Source organism: Haliotis rufescens, unplaced genomic scaffold (assembly GCF_023055435.1).
Source record: "Haliotis rufescens isolate VD_foot unplaced genomic scaffold, xgHalRufe1.0.p SCAF_11, whole genome shotgun sequence".
Taxonomy (NCBI): domain Eukaryota; kingdom Metazoa; phylum Mollusca; class Gastropoda; order Lepetellida; family Haliotidae; genus Haliotis; species Haliotis rufescens.
Genome location: NW_025963791.1, coordinates 6,766,440 through 6,793,620, shown reverse-complemented (window position 1 = coordinate 6,793,620; position 27,181 = coordinate 6,766,440). Strand labels below are relative to the sequence as shown.

The 27,181-nt window shown below is 39.5% G+C and overlaps 2 protein-coding genes across 4 annotated transcripts in view; one reads left to right on the top strand and one right to left on the bottom strand.

Annotated features, from left to right (window-relative positions):
* The window catches only part of LOC124134274 (ATPase family AAA domain-containing protein 5-like), a 28,559-nt gene extending 25,931 nt beyond the window's left edge, over positions 1 to 2,628 (top strand). For all 3 annotated transcript variants that reach the window (XM_048392152.1, XM_046499002.2, XM_046499003.2), the window contains one exon: positions 89 to 2,628. In XM_048392152.1, the coding sequence (XP_048248109.1) occupies positions 89 to 167 (79 nt within the window). In that variant the 3' untranslated portion in view covers positions 168 to 2,628. The remainder of the gene's footprint in view (positions 1 to 88) is intronic.
* A 595-nt stretch (positions 2,629 to 3,223) lies between these two features.
* LOC124134275 (protein transport protein Sec24C-like) lies at positions 3,224 to 26,197 on the bottom strand. The gene is made up of 23 exons (XM_046499004.2): positions 26,078 to 26,197; positions 21,359 to 21,562; positions 20,686 to 20,839; positions 20,042 to 20,372; positions 19,247 to 19,915; positions 18,530 to 18,638; positions 17,297 to 17,424; positions 16,392 to 16,530; positions 15,969 to 16,084; positions 14,458 to 14,585; positions 13,931 to 14,009; positions 13,584 to 13,696; positions 12,804 to 13,014; positions 12,297 to 12,467; positions 11,466 to 11,562; positions 10,453 to 10,598; positions 9,541 to 9,679; positions 8,419 to 8,613; positions 6,732 to 6,835; positions 6,453 to 6,540; positions 5,780 to 5,883; positions 4,926 to 5,015; positions 3,224 to 4,713 (listed from the first exon to the last, which is right to left on the bottom strand). The coding sequence occupies exons 2-23, from the start codon at positions 21,513 to 21,515 to the stop codon at positions 4,573 to 4,575; spliced, it is 3,609 nt and encodes a 1,202-aa protein (XP_046354960.1). The 5' UTR covers positions 21,516 to 21,562; positions 26,078 to 26,197; the 3' UTR covers positions 3,224 to 4,572.
* Between the last annotated feature and the right edge of the window lie 984 nt (positions 26,198 to 27,181).

The following is a 27,181-nucleotide window of genomic DNA, read 5'->3' as shown; positions in this document are numbered from 1 at the left end:
CTTGCCCCTTCCAGGTATACCAGTAAATATAATAATTTATTTCACTTTTGCATTTTTTGTGATTTTAATGTATTTTGTAAAATTTTAGGTTCCACCACTACTTCGACAACATCGGTATGTCACTGAAAGAAACAAGTCTCAATGTCCTGTGTCAAACCTTCTCATGAGTCTTCATGAACAGCTTATAAAGGATTGAAGTTTGGGATAGTGCTGAGAAAAGATCTGTCTGTAATGCTCAGAGAGGTTGCTACGTTCTGTCTATAGCGGGGTCACCTAGAGTTTTTTGCCAGCTGTATTTGGCCCACTTCACATTCAGTGCATGACCATCTGTGGCGCTAGAAACTATCTCAGTAAAACAATCAGTAAAACACCAGATTGATAGCATTGTATTTCTGCTATCAGTGAAGAAAACCATTATGATACCTCATTAGTATTGGAACTGTCACTCTAGAGAACATGCTTAACAAGCTGTAGATCATACAGGTATAGATAGGACACTGCCAAAATATAGGACAGATTTTGAAGAGGTCATGAAAACAATGGACAGTAGTTAACTATTAAAAAACTCATGATATTATTTTTCTTCATTTCATGGAAACAATTTATTTTCACTTTTTCAAAGCAATATTTGCAGCTTTTTTACAAAATCCAAACTTTGAGGGGCTAAGTACAGACAGTGCAGGTTTCACACACGTCTGAATGGTAATATCTTCCAGGCATCAAGGAATCAGCACTGTTTTATTTTCTGCCTTGGTTTTAGTCTGGGCTGTGATGTAAATATGTACAAGTCCTGTTTGTCCATATTTATTTAAGAGATTTTTTGTTAAAATACTGAAAGTGTAATTTTAATGTCCTGTGTCGGTATGGTAGTTTTAACATGTTATTGTACATTGATTTATACGATACTGCATATATACAACCATGGAAGTGGCATTAGAAATTTTTAATATATTTTTATATGAAATGTGTGTGCTTCACATTCATGCAAGGGCGTTATTGAGTGTTGACAAGTCAGTTTGCCTTTGCTTCTAATTGCATGAACGATTTAACTTATATGCCATTGTAAGGCTATCTTAAAGTAGCTGGAATAGTAGTAGGGTTACTAGGATGGGTTTGTGCATGTGAACCTCTGTCTTGTCATGTTGACTGAACTGGAATAGAATCAGCATCTTGACTGAGCTGGGTTAGGAACAGCACAAGAAGTCAATTAATGTACTGTAGAGATACAGATCTGATACTTGCAGAGGCATTTTGCAGGATTTAGCCAAGAATACGGTCTTTCTGTGAAATATTTACTTTGCTGTCAGTAATTTTTTTATTTCTGGTAAAAGTAACAGATGTATATGATTTGAAGATTTATTCGATGATTACAACACAAGAGTAAATGTTCACCAAATGTCAGCCGTGTTTTAGGGTAATAATATTAATGACCACTTGGCACATCAGTTCTATTTCTTTGTGACAACGTTTTGTTTGTCATCAAACTGAGAGCCATGGATAGTAAGGTCGTGTCTGTGACCAAGTGGGGACCATGGTCAGAATATCACTGTGTTATTGGTTGTTAGAGGTGACTAGATTGGATCACGTGGTTGGGCATGACATCTTACCCTAACGAAGTGGCTCCTAATGTAACCCACTAGTTTGCCTGGCCCAGATTCAATTATTTACAGGCTGCCATGATAAAGCTGGAATATTGCTGAAGGCAAACAAGTAATATCCTTTATGATACCGTTTCCCAGGCTTGTACATTGTGTACAACTGTAATGTGTAATGGTCTAATTTTATTTGAAGGACACAACAAAATAGACGTCCAACCAAATACATCATGGGCTCCTAGTTTGTATGCAGGACTCAGTTCAGAAGAAGCAATTTGATTAGTTGTTTATTTCAAGCTCATGCAAGTAAATAAATTCATTGCATATTTAGAGTTAAGATAGCTTGAGATATAGACGTCAGATCCGAGATGAAGTTATTCTGATGATTGGGTTCAGGTATTTACCACAACAAAATGGCGACACTGGATGAATTGATCTATGAGAAAATTACTACCACTGTCCAGGGTTAGAAACTAACAGTTTTTGTCTACTAGTCCTTACAATGATAACATATAGCAAAACCCTTAAACCAGGGCAATTTCTACTAGTCCTTAGTATACCTTTACCATTGGGCAGTTTGGTAAGGACTACAGGACTAGTGCCAATTTCTAACGCTGCTGTCATTACTATTGATCACTTCTCAAAGGTGCAGTATTTGTCCTCACAATCAGGAAACATAGGTCATGATTTATTAATGAAAGCTCTTTGGTTTCAGCATTAATTTATTTATTTATGCAAAGCGTAACTCTTTATTTACCATCGCACTTCATTTGAGTGATCATATTCATAGTGACGTGTACAGTATGTGTGAAAAACATTAATCACATTCAACCTTTATCATAAACAAGTAATGTCATGCAAACATGACTGGAAGAAAATTCCCAAGAATTTCCCTAACTTGACCTTGTCGGTCAGCGTGGAGATACAGTATTGATAAAGCTAATGTCACATGAACATCTTGTGTGGAGAGAGTGATTGTGTATAGAAGAATGGATATTTGACATGAATAAAGTGAACAGATATGAAATGTTTATTCTGTGTTCTTGTTATTTATGACAGGGTTTAGTTTCACAATTATTTTATTTATATAGCGATATGCACGTATGTGGCTGCTTGTACTAACTAGTTTGTGTTAATGTTGCATTGTTGAGTTTGGTTTTATGTTGCTTTGAACAACATTTCAGTTTAATTATGACATTTCAGCTTGATATGGGAGGATAAAAAGTGATACGGTCTTAGACAATTACCAAATACCAGTGGGTATGGTGCTGACTACCTTGAAACATAATCAGGGCAACTAAGGATTCGAACCCACAATCTAGGTTTCTGGCAACCGGGCCACCAGAGCCCCAAATAGCTTTACGCCGCTTTTAGCAATATCACAGCGGGGGACACCAGAAATGGGCTTCACACATTGTACCCATGTAGGGAATCGAACCCAGGTCTTCGGCGTGACGAGCGAACGCTTTGACCACTAGGTTACCAGACTTCTCCACCCAAATAATGCATTAGGGAGCACCAATAACATGCTATATACTGCAAATGAACTTTGGTCCAACCATGACATCAAAAAGCTAAGATTTCACAAGTCGTCATTTATATTCCTCATGAAAAACATAACGTGGACAGACAAAATATTTGTTTATTTTTCCACTGTATGATACAGGCTGGGTCAGTGGACTGCAGCATGCATATCAATTGTACAGCAAAGATGTAACTACATTAGCAGTCAGCGATGATCAGGGGTTCTTGTTACCTTGGTTAAATCAGTAACAGCCCTGGACAAAGACTAGAGTTCCTAATCTTTAAGCATGATTTGATGTCTGAATTCCCTAGCTGAATTGCTCTGAGTGCATCTGGTGTTAAGTAGTCAATTGAAGATCTGTATTAACAAAATCAGAACCACTCAGACAATTACCTGTTTTACATACTTGACCTAATTTGATTAGCTCATGGCACAAACACCTATATATGCTGATTAGCAGCTACTCTATATTTATCTACAGCCCTGACTGAGGATATGAAATTCATGGCCGTGTTGAACATGACCTCTTAAAGCAATGCAGTCACGATCTTGTGATGTACACACAATAAATATGCATTAAAGACTGATTGTGTAGAATTTACAGTGTCAACTGAACCTATGTACAAAAGCAGGATTTTATGTACAGTGGTTAAAATATGGTAACAAAGTAACAGTCAAACATGCTTTCATTCACAGACAAATGTTCCTAAAACTCAAAATGAGAGATAAAATAATACATATATATTATATACTGAACAAAAAAGTTAGAGATAATGAATATTTTGGGAGATGTTTTGTAGTGAAGACTGAGCACACAATTTCATATGAAATATCCAAAAAATATTCATGATCCTGAGTCTTTTTTTTGTTCAGTATATTTTTTCAACAACTTCATATATTGATTGCACCAACTGTTGATCACAACAAACATGGTGATTCGTATTGCAATACAGTACAACTTAAAATACTGTATCGCCATATTATTACACCAATCTTATTTCTGTTCCATCACATTATTCGTCATGACAGCACAATATAATGTTTGATTTGTCCTAAGCTATCAACAATTCAGTTTGCACCATCCATATGCTTCAGCAACTGAAACAGGGCTGACAATATATCTTTGAAATAATTCATACATACACCGTTACAAAAGATCTAAAACCATACACATAATTCTTCAAATAAAGAATTGACTTATTCCACTCTCATCCTAACGTCATCTCCGTGTGAGACAGCATCCATCTTGAAGCATATATCAGTTTCACAAGATCATAATAGTGAATCCTTGGTTGAACTTCTGTTAGCAAACATTGTTTTGTCACATTTCTGTACTTATCAAGACAAGAATATTGACAAGCATGTCTGATATCACTAGTTTTCTTCTGGCACTCTGGACTTCAGATGAAAGATTGGGTGTGTCGTCCACAGACTTTGTGGGCAGCTGTGATATTAACTGAGAATATTGCGAATCTCTTTGTGTATATGACACAGGAAATCCACGTATGAGGCACTTCCATTCAGTCCCTTGTCTTCCACCAGGAAATGATTGAACCATGGTTCTAGTTTGTCCCGCTGGCGAATGATTGTCAACTGAAAATGAGAATTTAATATAATAGTCTACACAAAATCTAACCTCATCTTATTAAAAAGTTGTGTAACATCACTTTTTAATAATAATGTACATATTTTATCATATTGAGTGAATTATTTTGAACAGTATTTCAATTATGTAACGGGGATGTCAGTTTGATTTGTGAGGGAAGCTTACTTGGGTGCTGTACAAGTCACCATTAAGCGCCTACCTTCAGGAAGCGATTCCTCTTGCTTCTTGCTTTTGAAATAGTTTCACAGACCCGCCGTGAGATTGGGTTGTCCAGGGGCAGCAGTTGGCACTGAAGTACACGGAGGACAATAACAATTAGCCCAAAACAAACAATATAACCAACAATATCAATTCAACACAAGGTTAACAGATTGCATGTGAAGGAATGCTCAACAAATTGAGTTATTTTCCATTCTACAAAATAATTAGACAGACAATTCCCTTTTATATGGTATCCTTACTACTAATATATGATAATACCATTGAGTTATCTAAACTAGCCCAACATTAGCTAAGCCCTTCAATGTACCAACCGCAGGGAAAACAGCAAAGCCAAAATTAAGGGAGGGAATGGGAAGGGCACCTGGGAACGGCCATCTCACGATGCTGTCATGTGGATGCACATCACCTGCACATAGCCTGGTGCACTACACACATAGCCTGGTGCACTACACACACAGCCTGGTGCACTACACACATAACCTGGTGCACTACACCACCAGGTTTCTGGCTCTCCTCAATCTTGGCTCAAGTTGAACAATCAGGACTTGATCAGGACTTGACTCTCACCTGCCCACTAGTCCCATTCAGCTTACTCCAAGCCAGCGATCAGGATGGAAACAGTTCGGTGCCTACTGTGCTCCATAATTACAAATATATCCCCTGCACAGGGACCAATGTCAGGGGGCCCACACCTTCTCTGTGTCAGCTGCCACACCTACTATTGATGGGCGAGTTGAGATAACTCACTGGTATAAGAAGTAAGTACAGTAATATAAAAACAGTTCTCAGCACTACTGTATCTATAATGTTAAACATAATGCATGCACTCACTTTATCTATATCAATTTGAGCTGCACTTTGAACTCCAAATATCTTTTGTATCCAATCTGGATCAGCGTTGTGACCAATCCACACAAACATTGAAAGTCCATTTTCTGGAAGGAAATTTGAGGTAATTTGATGACATCACAAGGATAAATATATTAATGCAGTGTAGGCTTGAATAATACCTTGACAAGTCCAATCACAAGAAGTCAATGACAACATTTATGGTTGGTTGTTAATGCCGCACTCAGCAATATTCCAGCTATATCTGTAAATATCTGGCCAGACAATCCAGTGATTGACATCATGAGCAATGATCCATGCAGTTGGAATACTATGCCAAGCAATCAACCAAGTGACCAAGTCTGACCATTCCATCCTGTTAGTCGCCTCTTCCATTAAACACAGGTTGCTGGGGACCTCTGGAATCCACCTTGGTGGTTACATTTGAGAGACTTAATAAATGAGTGAGAGGGAGTCAGGCTTGGCACCACTTTGATCAGTATTTCAGACTTATTTAACAGACCAATGATCATGATCAGGGCAAATCTAGGAATTGATTCAATGGTCAGAGGATCCTGGTACACTAAGGGACACAACTCTACCCAGTGACTGCTGTGCCTTGAGCTGCTGGGCCACTCAAACCCACAGGACAGATACGACTATATAACAAACTTACCTAGTAGGTAAATCCCGGAATCCTGCAGTCGCTCATGTGAACAGCGGATAGCTGCTGGGTCATCGGTTCCATCCAAATCAATCTCATGCTACAAGGCAGAATAGATAAGATTGAATTAACACAACATACTTTTGGTACTTAACATTGTCATGTCAGGCAATCAGCAAATGATTTATGGACTGATACATGATGCAACACAACATAAAATAGGGTGTTGAATTATCAGGAGTTGTGTTTGAAATAAACGTTTTACTCTTCAGTATGGAGAAGTCCACTTACCAGTGGCATGAGCCGAGGGTAAAAGAAGACATTGGACGTTTCAACATTCATCGAGTTGATGAGGTGAATCAGATAGCTGCGGTCATCTGTTGATATCTCCGAACCTTGAATAATGGAAACATTGAATATTTAGAGAAAACAAATCAAACAAATCACAATTTTTCACATGGTTCACAGAATTTACGTCATTGTTGAAAAGTTTAATTAATTAAAATAAAATATAAAATGTGGATATGTTCCTGCACTCACTCGCTAAATATAATTCTTAATTGTTAGTACCGTATTTTCTTGAGTATAGTGCGCACCCATGTATAATGCGCACCCCCCTCTAGCGGGTTCAATATTTTGGAAAAAAAGAAATTTGAATATTATGCGCAGAAAATTTTTACACCGTACCCTTTCAGCGAAGTCCGGCAAAAGAACGGGTGCTGAGAAACTTCGTCAGTACAAATTCGAAATTTGAGATAAAAAATCACCAGACATGTTTATTTACCGTTTAAATAGTATTTATTGTTCTGCTAGGCATTGTTTTATATTTAGGGATTAAGATTACCTTGCGTATTTTCTCGTAAACTAAGCTGGAAACAGCAATCAGCTATACACACATTTTCTTGGAATCGACCGGTGATTCGGTCAAGACACACCCAATGATATAACTTTATAAGATTTTTAATGCAAGGATCGGCAACAATTGTATCTGAAACTATTTTATTTATCAGGAATAATATATTCCATTATTTTCTTAATTATATGCAACCTTTACTGAACATATTTAAAATAATAATAACCCTAAGCGAAGCAGCTGATCGCTATTCCCGGGTATTATTTTTTACATGGAACATGTCTGACCATTCACCGTCAAGGCTCACGCGCACGTGATCGCGAGAATTTCATGTTGACATAGAATCGTCAAACAAAAACAAATATGACTTTTAACGAGGCAAAGTATGTCATTTATGATATATGTATCCATTCTCTGTCAACTAAAGTTTGTTTCAAGGCATCAATAGCGGTATTCTGACCGTGGTTGCTGCTAATAACGGTGAGTTGTGCGATCTTCCAATCGCTTCACACACGATTTCGCCGAAATTAATAAAAACAATATTATAAGGAATTTTGAATAAAATCAAAGAAATAAGTTACAAACATTAGTCCAGATATAAAAAGAACACTTTTTATAGCCAGACAGTGTAATTACATGATTATTTTGCGTACTTCAGTATGGATTTGTTGACATGGTATTTCCGGTGTTTAGTGCTCACGGTAATGTCTTTACATGGGGGGAAAAAACATCCAAACTCATAATTCGTGTATAATGCGCACCCCCTTCTACACAGCTGTATTTTTTCGAAAAAAAGTGCGCACTATACTCAAGAAAATACGGTAACAGTTTTGGCAGGCCTATTTTCAGCTTACTCAAATTAGAGCTTATTCAAATCCTTCCACCTTTCAGGATACAAGAACCGAGACAGGTCTGTTCCAAGACCTTTGACAGTGACAAAATTCTGAACATTCATGAGTGCACTTACATTAATTCTAGGGCCTGTTACTTAATGATTCTGTCAATTATATGACCCATTGTGACTGAGGTTGTACTTAGGTTCTCTTCTGACAATTATCCCCATGGGGGCATGTCTTAATGTAAACGTTACTTATTAGTAACCAGAAATAGGATGTGCTGACTTACCTCCCTGTACCCCGTCACTCTTCAGTACGCAGTTAGCGTAGAGGGGCAGAAGCTTCATACACTCTGGCAGGATGAGTTGCCCAGCTGACGAGGGGCTCGCACAGTTCTTCCTGTAGCAAGCAAGGATCTGGGCTACCTCGTTCATCACATACTCACGCACCTGCTTGGGGTTTGAATTGAGTGTGCTCCCGATGGCTGAAAAGGAATTGCAAGCACAATAAGAGAATCGTAAATGTAGTTACAATTGGAATGAATAGTGCTGTCATATAATTTTACAATCTGGTAAAAGTGAACAAACAAAGCTTTGTTTCTTTGTTGTTTAATGCTGCACTCAGCTATAATTCATTATGGTAGCCGGTAAATAACTGAGTCTGGATCAGACAATCAAGTGAGCGATATTGTAAGCAACGTTCCACGCCGTCAGTGTAAGATTACAAGCAATCATTTGAGTCACCCAGTCTGACCACTCATTCTTTATGGCCAGCATAGCATCCCCAAGAAGTACAATTTTTGTTTGTTGGATTGTTTGTTGTTTAACGCCGCACTCAGCAATATTCCAGCTATATGATGGCAGTCTGTAAATGGGGTTTAGCGTCACATCAAAGATTACTGCATTAAATAGTAACGTGCTTGCACGTGTGTGTCTGTGTGTGTGGCTGCTTGTACTAGTCCAGACTGATGCTGATTTATAGTGCTAGCACACTGAGATACCATGACGCAGTCTATCAGTCCTTGTTTTACTCCTTAATGCCCAAAGCCAGGTAGGGTAACAACAAGTACCATCTTTTAACGTCTTATTGTATGACGTGGCTGGGGATCGAACCCCAGACCACCACCACTAGACCACGGAGGCGGTCCTGTCTGTAAATCATCGAGTCTGGACCAGACAATCAAGTGATTGACAACATGAGCATCGATCTACGTAATTGGGATACAATGATGATATGTATCAATCAAGCCAGTGAGTCTGACTACCCGATCCCGTTAGTCGCCTCTTACGAAAAGCATAGTCGCCTTTTACGACAAGCATGTGTTGCGGAAGACCTTTTCTACCCCGGATCTTCACGTTTCTCATGAAGTACTAAATATTACTATAGACTAGGATTACATTGAATTACGTACTGTATTTTGACAGGTAGTTGACAAGAACATCCAGTTCACAGCTGCGGAAGAGGTCTGCCATCTGCGTGCAGCAGTTGAAGGCGAGGTTGTGAACTCGTAACCGCCGCTGTCCACTCACTGTTGTGTACAACACCGCAACCTGGAATGTCAACACTTAATGAAAACGTTTGTCTGCTGTTTAACACCTCACTCAGCAGTATTCCAGCTTCATGGCCTCAGCCTGTGAATAATTGCATCCAGACAATTCAGTGAACAGTATTGTGAGCAACGATCCACACCACTGGGGTACGATGACACACAATCAACCAAGTCAACAAGCTGACCACCCCATCCACTTTGTCACCTATTACAACCAGCATAGCCTGTTCGTTGGGGGCCTGTCCCAACACAGAATGCCCACAAGGTTGAGAACATGTAGCAATACAGGACCAGAGTTTGTTTTGGATATCGCTGGTTCTTTGGATTACTGACAAAAGTTGTTCAGTGTCAAAACACACCATAACCCAGAAATGCTGCACAGATAAGACAAATTATTTGTCAATTGATAATCTAGGTTATATTAGTTAGGAAATAATTTACTCAAACAATTTTGATGAACTTGGGACGGGAAAAAGAATAAAACATTCCATCAATATCATATAGTGTCCGATTATCATTTTGTTTGTGTGCTGTTTAATGGAGAACTCAGCAATACTCCAGCTTAAGACAGTGGCACACATATAATGGATATTACGAGCAACGATCCGGGGCATCATTTTTACAATGATGCAATGATGAAGACAAACATGAAGCAAATCAGTACCTAGGCATTTACTTGAAACAAACTGGTAAAGGTGGCGAGATGTTTTCTTGTAACGTAATCATTTTCTTGGTTCAACATTGCATCGTTCATTTTCAGCGTGACATTCTCACCTGCACATAAGCACCCTCCGCCTCATTAAGCTTGTCGTCATGTTTAATATCAACATTGATGGACTGGTCACAATCTATGGCAGCCATTTCCACATCTGTTGTGTTCGACATGTAGAAGTTGCCAAAGAAATCTACAGGACGTATGCCTGAAAATGCAAAATAACATCACATACAACTATTGTCACAACCAAAACATGTTACTTTGGTTTCATTAGTACAATCAACCCCAGAAAATATCTAGGGGACTTGTGGTGTTCCAATTAATTGAAATAATCAAATGTTGACCTGAAAGTGAACAACCACGGCACAGCACTCAAGCTATATTCCAGTTAAGTGAATTATGCAAGTGGCATGTGAATAGTCACATCTGGACCAGACAATCTTTTGATCCCAGTGGGTTTATTGAGTGAGTGAGTATGGTTTTACGCCGCTTTAAGCAATATTCCAGCAATATCATGGCGGGGTGACACCAGAGGTGAAAGGTGAGGTGAAATGGGGTTTAACGTCGCGTCCAAGATTATTGCACTTATATAGCGACGTGCATGTACATGTGTGTGTTTGTGTGGCTGCTTGTACTAGTCCGGACTGATGCCGATTTATAGTGCTAGCTCACTGAGGTACCATGCCGCAGTTTAACATGAATACCCCACTCAGACACAGTATACTGACTCCGAGCCGACCAGTCCTTGTTTAAGCCCCTTAATGCCGAGCGCCAGACAGGGTAACAACAAGTACCATCTTTTAACGTCTTTTTGTATGACGTGGACGGGGATTGAACCCCGGACCTTCCGCTCTCCGGGCGGACGCCTTACCACTAGACCACGGAGGCAGTGGGTGACACCAGAAATGGGCATCACACATTGTACCCATGTCGGGAATCGCACCCGGGTCTTCGGCGTCATGAGCGAACGCTTTAACCACTAGACTACACGACCGCCCCAATGGGTTCATTGACACTGGACAAAAGGGAAAGGAGGTTGTCGAATTACAACAAGAAACCTTATAACACTCACCCTGACTAGTTCTGACTCGGAGAATGCCATCAAATGCAATTGGCCTCATCACATTCCGCTTAAGATCCTCAATGAAACGCTCTCCATCTATATCAGCCTGCACCATAAAATCATCTCCATATCAGTGGAATTAATTCATACATGTTAAGAAAATATTAAAATAAATACAAAGGAATAAAGAAATATATCACTCTGTTTTCTTTGATTTCCTACATTTGTGCAACAAACAACATGTAGTACATGAAAAGAACCTTTTATTCACATACAAATGTTTGGCGTAATATGGGGTCTGCCTCATTTGCCTACTACGAAGCCCTGGGGTCGTGGTGACCCAGGTTGTGTGAAATCCTGGGGTTGTTGTGACCTGGGTAGGAGGAATGAATGTCCTGGGGTCTTAAGGACCCGGACTTATGTATAAGTAAGTGGGAGGTATATATCAGTCCTTGGGTCCGATGACCCAGACGATCCAAAGGGATACGTTGGTCTTGGGTCGTGCTGACCGGACAGTACCTTGCTTAAGTAATGTTCTTTTGGGGCCACAAGCCTTCTATGCTCTGAGTAGGGAGTAGCATGTTGCACAGAACGAGAACACTTTCCTTGCATGTATGTAAAATAAAGGAGTGAATTTTCTTTCATGACATGTTACCACAAGTATATAACTTGGCCTGGTCCAGGCAAATCAATGGTTGACAACACGAGCATCAAACCGCCCCATCGGGTCATACAATGTAATTACAACAAGCATATGGTACTGTGGGCCGGACTCACAAGAGGTATCATCAGAAGGACTAGGTAACTACAAATAAGGAGAGCTACATAATCAGGACATACCTGGAAGTAACTGTACTTGTACATGTTGCCCGACGTGAGTCGACACACCTCCCCCATGGAGGCAATGTCTGTGTAGGCGTTGGGGAAGAGAAACAGATCCACACTGCAACCTGCAGCCACACACTCCTGCCCCAGCTTGGTGTAGAAGTTGCTGGAAGGAGTCAGGATAGCCTGGAACAAACATACACACGTATCAGGAACTGTTTGTTGTTTAGCAGCGTACTCCATCAATATTCCAGCTATATCACGGCCATCTGTAAATAATCAATCCTGGACAGGACAATCCAGTGATTGACATAATGAGCATTGATCTATGCAATTGGCATACAATGCCATGCATCAAGTGAATCCAGCAAGTCAGCATGCCTGACCACCCGATCCTGTTAGTCGCCTATTATGACAAGCATAGTCGCCTTTTTGGCAAGCATGAGTTGAAGACCAATTCCAACCCAAATGTTCCCGGGTTATCCCCCAAGTCCTCCTCCTCCATCTGTACATCAGTCTCACCTTCTCCTTCTCAGTGCCCAGTAGTTTTCTGTCATCTCTGTTCTTCAGTTTGCCCGGGGCGTCAGCTATGGGCAGCGTCGTGTGGAAGATGTACAGTTTGCCTGTCCTGTCCGCTGACCGCAGAGCATCTAGTCCAGCCTGGACAACTGGAGCAAACACTGTCTCTGTCTCCTTCGACTCGGCAAACATCACTGGAATCTGGGCAAGGAGACTGTAAAGAAAATTAATCAATGGAATTCAATGAAAAGGATTCCTCCTGTACACCGCACTCATCTATTATGTGTCATATGTACACGAATGTCAGAAGTTTGTCTCAAAGTACATCGATTTGACATTTGTCAATGAAAAAACATCAAATTAGTGATAGCCTCACATATGAGAGATTATGCCAGCGAAACACACAGGGTTTTACAGGTTGCTAAGTATTCAGGGATTTATCTAGGGTTCTAATGTAAGTGCCTTTGAAGGCAAACTGGGAAATAACTCATCATTATTTTTCAAAGTTTGGATCTCTGTAAAAGTCCTTCTTTTCTCAAAATAGGAGGTATTTTAACAGTACATTCATTAGTGTAAAACAATGCACTTGAGTGTCTTTATCTTCTTTAATAGTCCTGTTATCAGTGAAATACAACTAAACACTACAAAGTCATCATTGGTATAACAAAACTACATGAATTGGGAAATTTTTTACTGACACTGGCTGCAAGAATAGGTTCAGAAATCGGCCTCCGATCAGGTCTAGATAAAACCCTGGAATTGCACATAGTCAGTGAGGCTCACCTATCAATAACAGCTTCAGACTCGGATAACTTGACTAGAAATCCATCCAACAGGGGGACAAACATGTCATCCACATCAGACACAACCAGCATCTGAGGCTGGGCCAGTGTACTCTGAAACATAAATTGTAATATGTTTCACAATTTTTCATAGTCTTTGACTCTCGTAAAATTTTCTTTTGGGCTCTTTACACTCTGCCTGTAGTCCATATATTAACACCAAAATCTAAAGAAAATGATGCCAAGAGACAATTTCGAAGCAGCAGACTCAGGTGTTAAGGGCACAGACGACCAGTGATAATTTGTTTTCAGCTGAAGAATTGAGTGAACGCAGGGGCAACCTCTCACCTTAACATTGTAGAAGTGCAACTCCTTGTGGTATGTCACAAATCCTACCCTGATCTCCGACTCATCCATACCAGTCTCCCTGAAAATTCACATTTCACTTACTGTCAGTAACATATTTTATGTGTTATCAACATACAATGAACCCTATTAATGCAGACTTCACAATGAGCCCCATTCATCCAGCTTTCACAATTCCAATCCAGATTCTACAGTTTTAATCCAGACTCCACTATTTTAATCCAGACTCCAAAATGAACCCTATTAATCCAGATTCCAGACAAGCACTGTTGAGAAAGTTTATCCATGAAAAAGGAATAGGACTTCGCATTTATGATTCATTATTTTTGAATATTTTAATCCAGATGATTTCACAGGAAACTGCACAGTTGGACACCTGGGTTACACCTTTAGGGGAGTGCTATACTTGGCAGTTATTAGCTCTATAGAATTTTAGTTTACGATATAGACAAGATATTTTATAGATCAGAACATCATGGAATTTCGATGTGCCGCTAGAAGCTGCTTACTTTGGTAAGTTGACAAGAACTTCGTCCTTGAGGTTGTCACAGACAAGCTGGACTAACCCACTCTTTACGCTGTTGTAGGAAACATCGATCATGAAGATGAAAGCTGGCTCCTTTGGTAGTACACTGTTCTGTAATACACAGAAATTTGACATCAGCATCAAAACACACATTGTACATCACAAAAACACCATGCATCACAAAAACATCATACACCACAAAAACACCATACATCACAAAAACATCATACATTACAAAACACCATATATAAGAAACACCATACATCACAAAAACATCACAAAACACCATACATCACAAAAACACCATGCATTACAAAACACCACACATCACAAAAACACCACACATTACAAAACACCATGCATCATAAAAACATCATATATCACAAAAACATCATACATCACAAAACACCATACATCACATAAACATCATACATCACAACATCTTACATCATAAAACATCATACATCATAAAAACATCATACATGACAAAAACGTCATACATCACAACTGACTATAAAAGTCCAGTTTCCACCCTTGCCGAACTAGGCTGGTATGATGGAGTTACATTTTAGCTGGACTAACGAATCTATGCATAGTCCAATCAAAATCGCACAACAAAATCGAAATCCGGTTTGTAAACTGTCGTGCAGATTTCAGTCGATTGCAGAATTTTGCAAAGTATGTGCACCACAAACTCTTTGTCAATAGCTATTTTCCAAATCTTTTCAATTTTTTAATCAAGGTGCTCACGTGATTTGATGCACTTCGCGATGATAGACACGTTTTATCACAATATAGAACTTGATTATCGATCAAATCATCTTGACTGGACGCCGCCATTTTGTTTGAAACAAATGCAAGTGATACGAGAGGTGGAATCTGATTGGTCCATAGGAGAGGTTTAGAAGGGACATAACTCGTAATAACCTTTGGTGGCGCTACATTCGAGCCCAGGAATTCCAGCCTAGTTCGGCAAGGGTGGAAACTGGACTTTTAAAGTCAGTTAACTCTTTTGCCTCGGGAAGATGCAGCTACACAGAATAAAATAACCTCCCCGAACACTTTCCCTACCTCTCAAAGAAATGAATGTGAACATTTACTGACGCACCAAAGCGTTATAGCATCCTGTAGAATGAGTGAATAGGGTTGAATGCTGCTATTAGAAAAATTCCAGCAACATCACAAATGGGGACACCAGAGTGAGTGAGTGAGTGAGTGAGTGAGTGAGTGAGTGAGTGAGTTTTTAGCAATTTTCCACCAATATCACGGCGGGGGGGGGGGGGGGGGGGGACACCAGAAATGGGTTTCACACATTGTACCCTTGTCGGGAATCGAACCAGGATCTTCGGCATGATGAGCCAAAGCTTTAACCACTAGGCTATCGGACTGCCCCGGGGACACCAGAAGTGGGCTCCACACATTGTTTCCATGTGAGGAATGGAACCGTGTAGGGAGTGTAGATCACCCATTCATTTGAGTACCACAGTAACTTACCTTACAATAGTCTTTGGTGGCAGTGAACTCATATGTCCCCAGGCACAACTCGGCCCTGTTGTAGCAGTCCACTCGCCGCCCGGTATGATCAAGGTGCGCAAAGTACTCGGCTGGAACTGCAATATTTTTAAGTCTAGATTCACATTCTGTCCAAATAGTTCAGAGCAAGAAAAGCACTTTCTTATTATTAATTTAATGTTCAGAACAGATAAAACTAGGTTTTGAAATACCCATCCTGGCCAGTCTATCATGAAACTACCACCTCACTTCAAAATTGAGTGAATAGTGCTTAATGCCACTTTGTAAAATTCCAGCTATATCATGATGGACTGACTGGACAAGGTACATTTATGATTGGATTGGATACCAGAGACCTATTATTCCCAAGAACTTCCCATGTCCTCCTTTCACCAAGCGACCTACCTTCTGTAGCAGCTCCACAGTACACACACTGGAATCTCCTTCCACCATCGATAAATTGCATAAAGGGATTCATGTAGGCCTTACAGCGTTTGCAGCGCACTGGCCCCAGTTCACCCAAGTCTACTAGAGGGGGTACTTGCTGCGAAAAACATATGAAAATATATTTTAGAAATTAATCCATCCCAAAGTCATGAAACTAAAAATCAAATCATGAAAGTAAAAACAAACTGCACAAACATGATACATCAGAACATGTAAATAACATAAATAATAGAAACAATATACTGACAGTTCTAATACTAAAAAGACGTTAAAGATTCCCGCTTCTTTCATCATGTTCATATTACTGTAGTTAACTGCTATGGCATATTCATTTGTCTACCTTAAAAGAAGTTCTTTGCACAATAAATTGTCATTAAAGATAAATATGTCATTAAGTTTGGTATTGGTTCATTTTTGTACCATGCATGTGTAAAATCCAAAATGACAGGTAGGCCAGTAACCATGGTAATGGATTACGGACTGATGGATATGACAAACAATTTGAAGGTTCCTTATTGTTCTTCTCAATCATATTGCATGGTACAACAAATATATAGAATATACACAATGTAGACATGTAATGCTGTTATCCAGATATACTATTCACAGTGAAATAAACCAGATTACTAAGTGAGTGATTGAGAATAGTTTAATGCTGCTTTTAGCAATATTCCAGCAAAACCTAAGCAGAGGACACTCGAAAAGGGCATCACACATTATACCCATGTGGAGATTCAAACCCAGCCCTTATACTGAGGAGCAAATACTTTAACCACTCGGCTACCCGATCACCTTTAGAAATGGATGAACACGTTTGGACTAACGAATCGTGTTACAGAGTAAAAGTTCTTTTGCATCCTTACCTCCGATTCAGGCAGTTTGGCAAATGGAGTGATGGAGAGAGCAAAGGGGATATGACTTGATTTAATCATGTCCGATGTGCAAGGCACATTATACATTGTTGAGCGGATGAAACGAGGGTTGCTCATTCCTGAAAAATTAAATAAAAAAATGAAATATTAAATATGACTTCAAAGAAAGTGTGAACCTCATCAACAACGTTCCACATTAAAAATGAAAGTAAAAGGTTCCTTGTTACAACCCTAGATTCAAATACTTTAGCAGCAAATCTGAAGGACATCAGAATCCCCCAAATTTCAAAAACTGCACAGCGTTTCAGCAGACATTGAAGACATCATTGTTTTGTTGTTCAGTATTCAAAGTATTTAAATACTAGTAACCTCACCAGTAGCATTTAACAAGTATAACATGGTTCTCTCGATACCATGGACATGAGTTTTTGTCATGAATTTGACACTCAGCAAGGAAGGCTGTAAAATATTTGATAGACCAGACAAATAATTGATTAATATTTTGGTTGGTTGGTTGGTTGGTTGTTTTATGCCGCACTCAGCAATATTCCAGCTATATGACGGCGGTCTGAAAATATTTGAGTCTGGACCAGACAATTCAGTGATTGATATCATGAACATCAATCCACGCAATTGGGATCGAAGACATGCATCAACCAAGTCAGCGAGCCTGACCACCCGATCCCGCTTGTCGCCTCTTACGACAAGCATAGTCGCCTTTTACGGCAAGCATGGGTTGCTGAAGAGCTATTCTACCCTGGATCTTCACATGTCGATTGATATTTTGAGCAGTGCCCTGTGCCATTTGGGTACAAAGACATACAATCAACGGAGCATGACTATTCACACTGGTTACAGCATGTTGAGGCTGTATGACCAGTATAACGAGGAATCACTACAACAGTCATGAAACACCATGAAATACTCCAGTTTTAACAGGACACCACATCCAGCAACAATATACCCACTCCAAGCTGATATGTCTTTGCTTATCCCCTTAAACATGTTAAAGCAGAGTGCCAGGCAGGGAAAAAACAAGTACCATATTTTAACTTCTTTGGGTATGACATGGCTGAGATCAAACCACCAACCTTCCGGTTTCTTGACAGGCTCTCTATCCACTAGACCATGGAGGGATCATAATAGGGAAGAGATTTGGAATAAAAATTTAAAAAAACATGCCAAACGTGAATAGGCTATCTGTTGACTGTTCACAAATCCTACCTTGGTCTTGAACATTGAATTCTGTTGTAACCAAAGGTGGAACTGTTCCTTTTGCATTTGTCTGGAATAATCCACTCCGATTCCTTCTGTCATCTTCGATCACCTGAATCTGTGACACACAAAACACTGAATCACTCATTTTCATCAAACTTGCTGTAAATTTAAATCAGTTTGATTTGCTTTTTAAAATAAATATGCAAATACAATTTACTGATGCCAAAATGAATATTGAAAGTCAGGTTTAACATCATCTTTGAACAGTATTTCAGTAATATCGATGAATGTGAAGCCCAATGCAGCCCTAAATGCATACCGGTAATTTTGCTCCCATAGCTAGTAGCTTCTAGCAATATCAAAATTTTAAGTGTCATATAAAACTGTAAGGAGAATTAGTCGCAACTTGGAGGACTGCAATGTGATACAGGTTTTCCCATTCACCAAAATACTGAAACCCATGAAAAATCATTCCTCTACTGCAGCGAATTGCAGCAAACTAGATGACTGGGCTACCAGTGCCCGAAACGGATATTGAAATGGAAAATATTTACATGGATTCCTGTAAAACAAAACCATTGACAGCATCTTACTTACAGAATACAATATACTGAAAACAAGGATAATGATGCTGCAATGCTTTGACCAAGCTTTGGGCAGATTGATAATTAGATTATGAAATGTAACAATTGAAACCCACCATATATGAGGCATTGAACTTACTGGACTTGGCATCTGGTCAGGATCCAACCTCCTTGGTTGCTGTGGTTGTGCCTGTGGTCTCTGTCCACCAGCACCATACTGAAATTGTTGCTGGCCGAATCCCTGGGGCCCTGCTGGAGGACCACCACCTCCTTGAAACTGACCCCCGGGCTGCCCACCTGGTTGAGGTGGCATCCCCTGTCCCATCTGTGGACCTACGTAACCACTATACTGACTAGTAGGTGGTCCCGGGGGACCAGGGGGACCAGGGGGAGGGAATCCACCCGGGCCTGGTTGATGTGAGAATCCTGGTTGAGTTCCCGGCCCTGGGGGCATCCCACCTCCCATGCTCACTGGAGATTGTCCAAAACTGGTGGGTGGTGCACTTGTTGGAGGGAACCCTTGTCCGCCCATTGGTGGCATCCCTGGTTGGGGTGGTGCCCCCACAGAAGTAGGAGGACCCATGCTTGGTGGTGCTCCAAAGTTTGTTTGAGGGGGTCCCATACTAGATGGTGGGGCACCATAATTAGTCTGTGTAGGCGCCATGCTTGGTGCACCGAAATTAGTCTGTTGTGAACCCATGGTGGGAGGTTGATGTGATGACATTGGTGGTGCTCCCAAGTTCTGTTGAGGGACGGGGCCTCTCATGCCCCCTGGGGGAGGAAAACCGCCAGGACCCATATTTCCACCCTGCAATACAAGTTTATTACTATAAGATGCAAAAAATAACATGTCATATGATAATGAAAAAACATCAGCCACATGCTCGTTCCTTACACTATATTGAAACAAAATCAGCAGCAAAATGAAACATACCATTACTGGAGCAGGCGCTCTCTGATCAGCAATCTTCATACTATTGAACTGACTTGTTGGAGGCCCTTGACCCATCGGAGGCCCGCCCATACTGTGGGGAGGTGGGCCCCCTCCCATACTGCTGGGTTGCGGTGGCCCTGCCATACTATTTGGTGGGCCCCCTCCCATACTAATTGGTGGGCCCCCTCCCATACTATTTGGTGGGCCCCCTCCCATACTGTTGGGTGGTGGAGGCCCTCTCATCATGGTCCCCTGGGTTGGTCCAGGGGGAAGGGGGCCTCCCATCATCTGCCCTGGGGCTCCTGGTCTGGGTGGACCTGGCGCTGGGCCCCTGGAATAACACAAATAGTTTTCAGAATGACAGTTATAAAAAGTCAAATAATGGCAAATAACACTAATGGAAAAATTTGTCAGGGCAATGAAACTTTTGGCTCTGAATAACTATTTTACACAAACCTAATATTCAATCAATAGACATCCAGGGTATGAATAAAGCATTATTTGCAAGGCTGAGCACAGAATATATTGGCGTTTTTTTCAATAATCCATTTACTAATAGTATGATGCTGTCAACATGCGGTCAAAAACCTGTTCAATACCACCAGGACCATTTAGCATGTTTACCATGTGTAGTCAAAACTTACCGCTGAGCTCCAAATCGGTTATCCCCATGTGGGCCAGGTGGTGGGCCATTTTGAGATGTAGGTCCATTTTGGGTCGGCCCATGGCCCATCTGAGGTGGGCCTGGTTTCATCATCTGTGGCTGTGGGGGTTGGGCACCTCCAAATTGTCCTGCACCTGAAAAGAAGTCATTTAAAGTGAAATGGACAGTTAACTCAAAATCATTATTTATGTTACCTTATAAAAGACAACTATCAAAAGAGCATTGACAATATTACAACAAAATGATGGTAGCCTGTACAATAAGTGAGTGAGTGAGTTTGGCTTTACGCCACCTTTAGCAATATTCCAGCAATATCACGGTGGGGGACACCAGAAATGGTACATATTGTACCTATGTCGGGAATCGAACTCGGGTCTTCGGCGTGACGAGCGAATGCTTTAACGACTAGGCTACCCGACCGCCCCTGTACAATAAGTGCTGACAAACCAGTGGTAATATGGCCATAGTGTCAGCAAGCAGAGGTAGAAACCAGAGTCAAATCCAGCAATCCCGGTAGTCCAAAGCTCAATTTTGACAAGTGGTTTGTACAGACCAGGCTGCCACATAGAAGGCCTTTTTTCAAGCATGTGTGACCCTTGGACATGTTGAAAGCATAAACCAGAATTTCCCACCATTCACTGTGTGCTACATACCTGGGGGCCCTGGCTGCATAGGTGGGGCAGGACCATTGTGGTTGTACATGTTGCCACCTGGGGGGCCTGGGCGTGGTGGCATCCCACCCATAGGGCCAGGGGGAGGTGGGGCTCCACCTTGGTTGTATCCATAGTTACCGGGGAACTGTGCACTCATATCCTATACCAGGCACTTGTAATCCTCATCTAAACACTTGTCTGCATCTGTCCAACAAAATGAAATCCATTGTAAATTTGGTAAACATAAACGTACTTTAACAATTATTGATTCCTATCTATTAAAGAATTCTAGGCCAAGATAACCGTGCCTGAACACCTCTGAAAGTAACATAATTATCCACATACTTGAAGTTGAAATACACATGAAATAACAGAGTATTCCTTGTGTGAATAATGGTAAAGTCAAAACAGGAAAGAAACTGGTGCATGTCACAAATTTAGAAATGACACCCTTCTACAAATGTGTAATAAAAAAAACAAAAATAAACATACGCTCGACAAGCCATTTGTTCCACATTATTTTACATTGGTGCCATTAACTGGCCAAAGTAAATTTAGGTTTTTGAAGTATTTTTTTCTGATCATACCTACCAATAAGGTGAGAGCGCATCAATGAAGGGATAGAAATTAGTACTAGCCCAAGCCATTTTCACTAGGTATCCCTAGGGCTGGTTGAATTCCGAACATTTTGTATGATTACACTCTAAACATGCTAAAGGCAAATTCAGACATCTTCTCAATACTGCAATATTATGCATTGTTTGCCAACAAATCAAGTAAAATAGAAAACATCTCTTTTAGAGATCAAACTATTTGTCATTATTAACTCCTACGACAAACACCCCATCTAAGCTCTGTAATCTGGTAATAATAGATAGCAAAAAACAAACAAAATTTTAATATCATTATGTCTACAACTGATTGTAAATTAATTAATCGTCTAGCTATCTATATCTATCAAGCAATGTCACTTCGTAGTACATTATTGTCAGAACAATAATAGCTGTGTACACCACGTCCATTGTAATACACCTGTAACTATTGGCCGATGGCCTACACTTTTGAAATAAACCGAATTGACCTGATAAGAAAAAACAATTACAGGGTTTGACAAATACGCTGGCTAACTGGACAAGCTAATGAACTTATATCCTGGCCACCACATGAATTCAGTAATTTGTAATTCTAATTTGGGAATTTGTAATTCTAATTTGGGAATATTTACTGACATATAAATATAATATTTAGCTGAATTTCAGCCTCTCAGCAGGCCTATAATAATAAGTGCTGAAGAAAAATAAAATTGTCATTCTCAGTTTCATATCTGCTTGCTACATTTCAATCTTGAGTTTGTTGCATAACTAAAAAAAGTAAGAATTTAGATAGGTAAGCTAATATGCATATTCAAAATTGTATACTCGGACCCCATGGTACCACGGCATTCATCGTATCGCGGCATTTGTGATTTCCGATAGTTCACGCGGGACACGCCTCTTAGCGGCTGTCTATTAATGCAAATCGGTAACCAGGAAGTGCTCACTTCATAAACAATTTCCATGGAATGTTCCGTCTGCTGTAAGTAAGGAGTTATTAATCCGTTGATACATATTTCTGGCATCTGTTGTAATATTGCCTTACCCCCATCTATCAATGGCCAACGATATAACCCGCAGTTCCCCAAGTAAACTTTCTCTATCGACCTGAACTAGATCATATGCATATTCATGGAGACTAATGAGGTAACGGAAGTTACGTAGTCCGTACATTTCCCCCGCTCTGTGCCCAGAATCTATTGGGAGATCATAAGGGCCATAATGCCAAACTTAGAAATACGTTCTTCACCATGTTCACTAGTAACCAAAAGATAAATACATACTTTGGGCATACTAGGAGTGCTTTTTATATATTTATCGTTGACTTTTAACATTTTTCCATTTTGTGACAAATTATTGTCATCCAATTTTTTTTAAACAATCATAAAATATCATTTCTGATATTTTGTTGTTGACTTATAAAAATATTTTCCTCTTACTTTTCGGTAAAAATGCATTGAATACCTATTGCTGATAACACATTTAGAATTTTACTTGTGCTGTCTTTGCACTTGTCTGGACAAATCACTGATGTCTGGCATGATCATACCAAGTGGTTGGTAGAATTATGTCCTCTTTTTGTCCAATTCGGACCTCCATACACAACTTTTCTCTGTACCGCGATACGGTGGAGTTCTCTCCCTTGTCAAACAGAGCACGAGGCCCGGCTTTTACTCAGAGCTACTAATGTAAATAATGATCTTTTATCAGTAAAATATGCATTGTTTGATAAAATGAATGATATCTGATACAGAGAACACGAATAATCATAAAGGTTAGTGAGTGCATTTTGTTCCGTTTAGCGTACTTGACCATGTTGACAAGTACCGCGATACCCCGAGTTTGCATGCTATATAAATTATAATGTATTCTAATTATGCTTGTGATTAACCTCAGGCCCATGGTTTTCATGTTATCATTATCTATTTTACAAACATCTGCTCATGGTCAGTCCAAGTCCATGATGAAAACCGTACCAATACACCACTCATGTTTATTCACAATGTTGAACTCACTGAAGTGACAGGTATAGGCTCCCTGTTAAAAATCAATTTGTAAAAAACAGAAGAATTGCATCTTTGTCAGTATTTCATTATCGATAAAACGTAATGTATTGGCTAGAATAAACACAAGATATCATTTATTTGGCTTCACAGGGTTCATATATTTTTTATATTTATTAAAACATGAATAACTTTGATAATCTTATAAATAAGCATGAGAAATTACATTAAATCATCACTGCAGAAACATATTTAAGTGGAACATGGTTTGGGTCAATTTGAAGTTATAGCAATTTGGATTCAAGTCAACCAAACATGAGCACAAAAACAATCTCTCAGTTTGGTTATGGCTAAAACGGCACCGGGCAAAAACGGCACCGATAGGCGAAAAGGTCACCACATCACAAGCGAAAATGACTACTATTGCCTGGCAAAAACGGCACCTTAATTTTTTTTACGTTGGTAAAATATATGAAATTAAACCTATACGGTCACTTGCAAACACCAATAATTGTGAAATGTTAAAACAAGTTTACATTAGAAATTAGCCCCCCTACTCCAATTTACAGTATGATCTTCTCAAAGTAATGAAAATAATTAGTTTTAGCAGGTACACTTTATCATGTTTATCCAGAACCAAAAAGTATTATTTTCTCTTATTTATTTGTCAAGACAATTTGCGAAAAATAATTATTTTTGAAAAAGTTTGAAATCAATCTATGTCATAATGGGTAAAAATTGCATATAAACCTAATATATTTTTTCACTGTTTTTCAGATTTATGTCAATATAAATATATTTCCTAGCCTAATATGTGATTATATGCTGTTATCTGTGAATAACTTGAAATCAGGAAATGACGATGTAAATACATCACATAACATGTAAATAAATCATACTAATACATAAAACGTTCTTATCGTTATTAAAAATAGAGGTGCCATTTTCGTCAGAGAAATCGGTGACGTTTTAGCCTACACCCTAGTCTGTCTTACAGACCCTGATACAAATATATATCAAATACAGCCCATGCAAGTCTATAATGTTTGGCAAGTCTAGATCACTGCAGTACAGACCCTGATACAAATATATATCAAATACAGCCCATGCAAGTCTATAATGTTTGGCAAGTCTAGATCACTGCAGTATCAGAAAATGAAGAGAGTCACTGGGCTCCTTTTTATTATATTTTTATTAAGATAACTGAACAACTTTTTTTAATGTAAGATGTGTTCATTTCAGAGACTAGATGTTAGTCTACCCCTCAGTTTGACATAAGTCACTTGAACAACAGACTGGAAATAGGCTCCAGACCTTTGAGCATAGTCCACTTTAATATGTCAACAGTGGTAGATGTGTGTGGATATCATTTGGTGCTCCATATCTTTAACATTTTTAACGTATGTCAACACTATCTGACTATGACAACTTGCTGTGAGCATGATAAGTAATTCATCTTGCAATATTTATTACAATAAACGCAGTCTTAGGTTACTGCAAATCAACACATAAACATCTCAACTTGAGAGTTGATACATTCATCATATTCACCAGAATCTGATCTGCATGATGATCAGATGTATGAATTGCCTTACTTTCCTAACACTATTATTAGGCCAAGATGAAACAGACTGCTGGTAGACAGGATACATTGCATATTTATCATTTACCTATGAAAGCCATAAAACTACCAGATGTTATTTAACTCAAGCACATTAATCTATGCATACATTAAAACACGACCAACATGAAAATCATAAGCATTGTTAATGCGCATCTTTTTTATCAATCAATGTTTCACATTTTGATGATAGTGTGCCAGTACTGACACATAAGCCTAATCAGTGAATGAACGTGTTATCAACACTGATGTCATAAACCTATGGGGAGAAAATAACTCCAGTTTAAATATTTGTTTTAGTTTTAAAACCTACCATCAACGTGTTAATGCAACAGGCGAACCTACCCTAATCTGGTGTGGAAAATATATAATGGTCAAGTCAGGACCAGTCATCCACAGCTGTCAAGCCCGGAAACACCGGTCACTGCAGGACAAGTACAATGCTATGAGTGAACTTTAGATGAAATCAAAAGTTCTCGATAACAGGTGAATATGTACCTACCAAATTCTGTTATCTCGAATGACCACCAAACCCTCTGAATCGTTATAAATGCCAAGAATATACACACAACTTCTGCCACGTACGGAAAGCCGACATGGACTTCCTGACATGCGTAGCACGTGCCACGTAAGCAGGAAGTAGGCACAGCGGGAACTATGGGAAGAAAAACAAAAGTAAAATCATATCTTCTCCACTACATATCGTTAATGTAAAGCTTTGCAGGCATCTCTGGAGAAACATACCAGGGTTACCAGGCAAACCAGCTTAGCATCCAAATTCACTGGTTTTTTTGTCAATACAAAAAGGCAACCCCGGTTGAAGACAAACAATGATCTCCAGTTGTCCTGATAAAACACGTTGGACCGGAGATTAGTTTTCCAAACTGTTTACAAAATTCAGGGCAACTGTACATGATCCTTTCACTGACTTTGCCAAATTTCATGATTTCAAAATCCAGGTATTCCGACCAATCCAACATCGAAATTTCTGTGTTTGTATTGTTGTTTTATAAATATTTTCTTTCACACTATATTGACATCATGTTCCTGAATGCACAGATCAATGGGCGACGGTATGGGATCAGTGATAAATCAACTTGTCCGACAAGTAAATATTACTGTACACGGGCGTCGGGCAATTTAGTCACTTCAAACCTCTGAATACACATGTAAATATAGAGGGATCATTAAAACGACACCGCGTCAAAACAGCACCAATATTTCCTGGCGAAAACGACACCAAATTGGTGCATACGACAATCTTATTACGACATCAAGTATATGGCACGGCAGCAACTGCATCAAAATTCCGAAATTGGAATATTTTTACACTTGGTTAGCGGAAAATTTTCGAACACATGCAGGCAATCGACACGGTGTTGAGATGAGATAAATGAGATAATAAAAATCGATCAAAAGGGAAGTTAAAGAGACACGATGCAGCGCTGGAATCGGAAGATCTGATTAAAATAACGAAAATGTGTGCCTCTTTGGTATGTATACAACACAAATTCATTATCTAAATCAGAATATCGGATTCCTGTTTGCTATGGTACTTTGAATAAGAAGACAAAGAGTTACTTCCCTTCCCTTCCCTCATCGATTT

Coding starts and splice junctions, on each gene's coding strand:
- LOC124134275 (XM_046499004.2), bottom strand. CDS start 21,515: ATGAGTGCACAGTTCCCCGGTAACTATGGATACAACCAAGGTGGAGCC. Junction 20,373..20,685: donor AACCGATTTGGAGCTCAGCG/GTAAGTTTTGAC, acceptor GTGTTATTCCAG/GGGCCCAGCGCCAGGTCCAC. Junction 6,541..6,731: donor ACCCTCGGCTCATGCCACTG/GTAAGTGGACTT, acceptor TCTGCCTTGTAG/CATGAGATTGATTTGGATGG.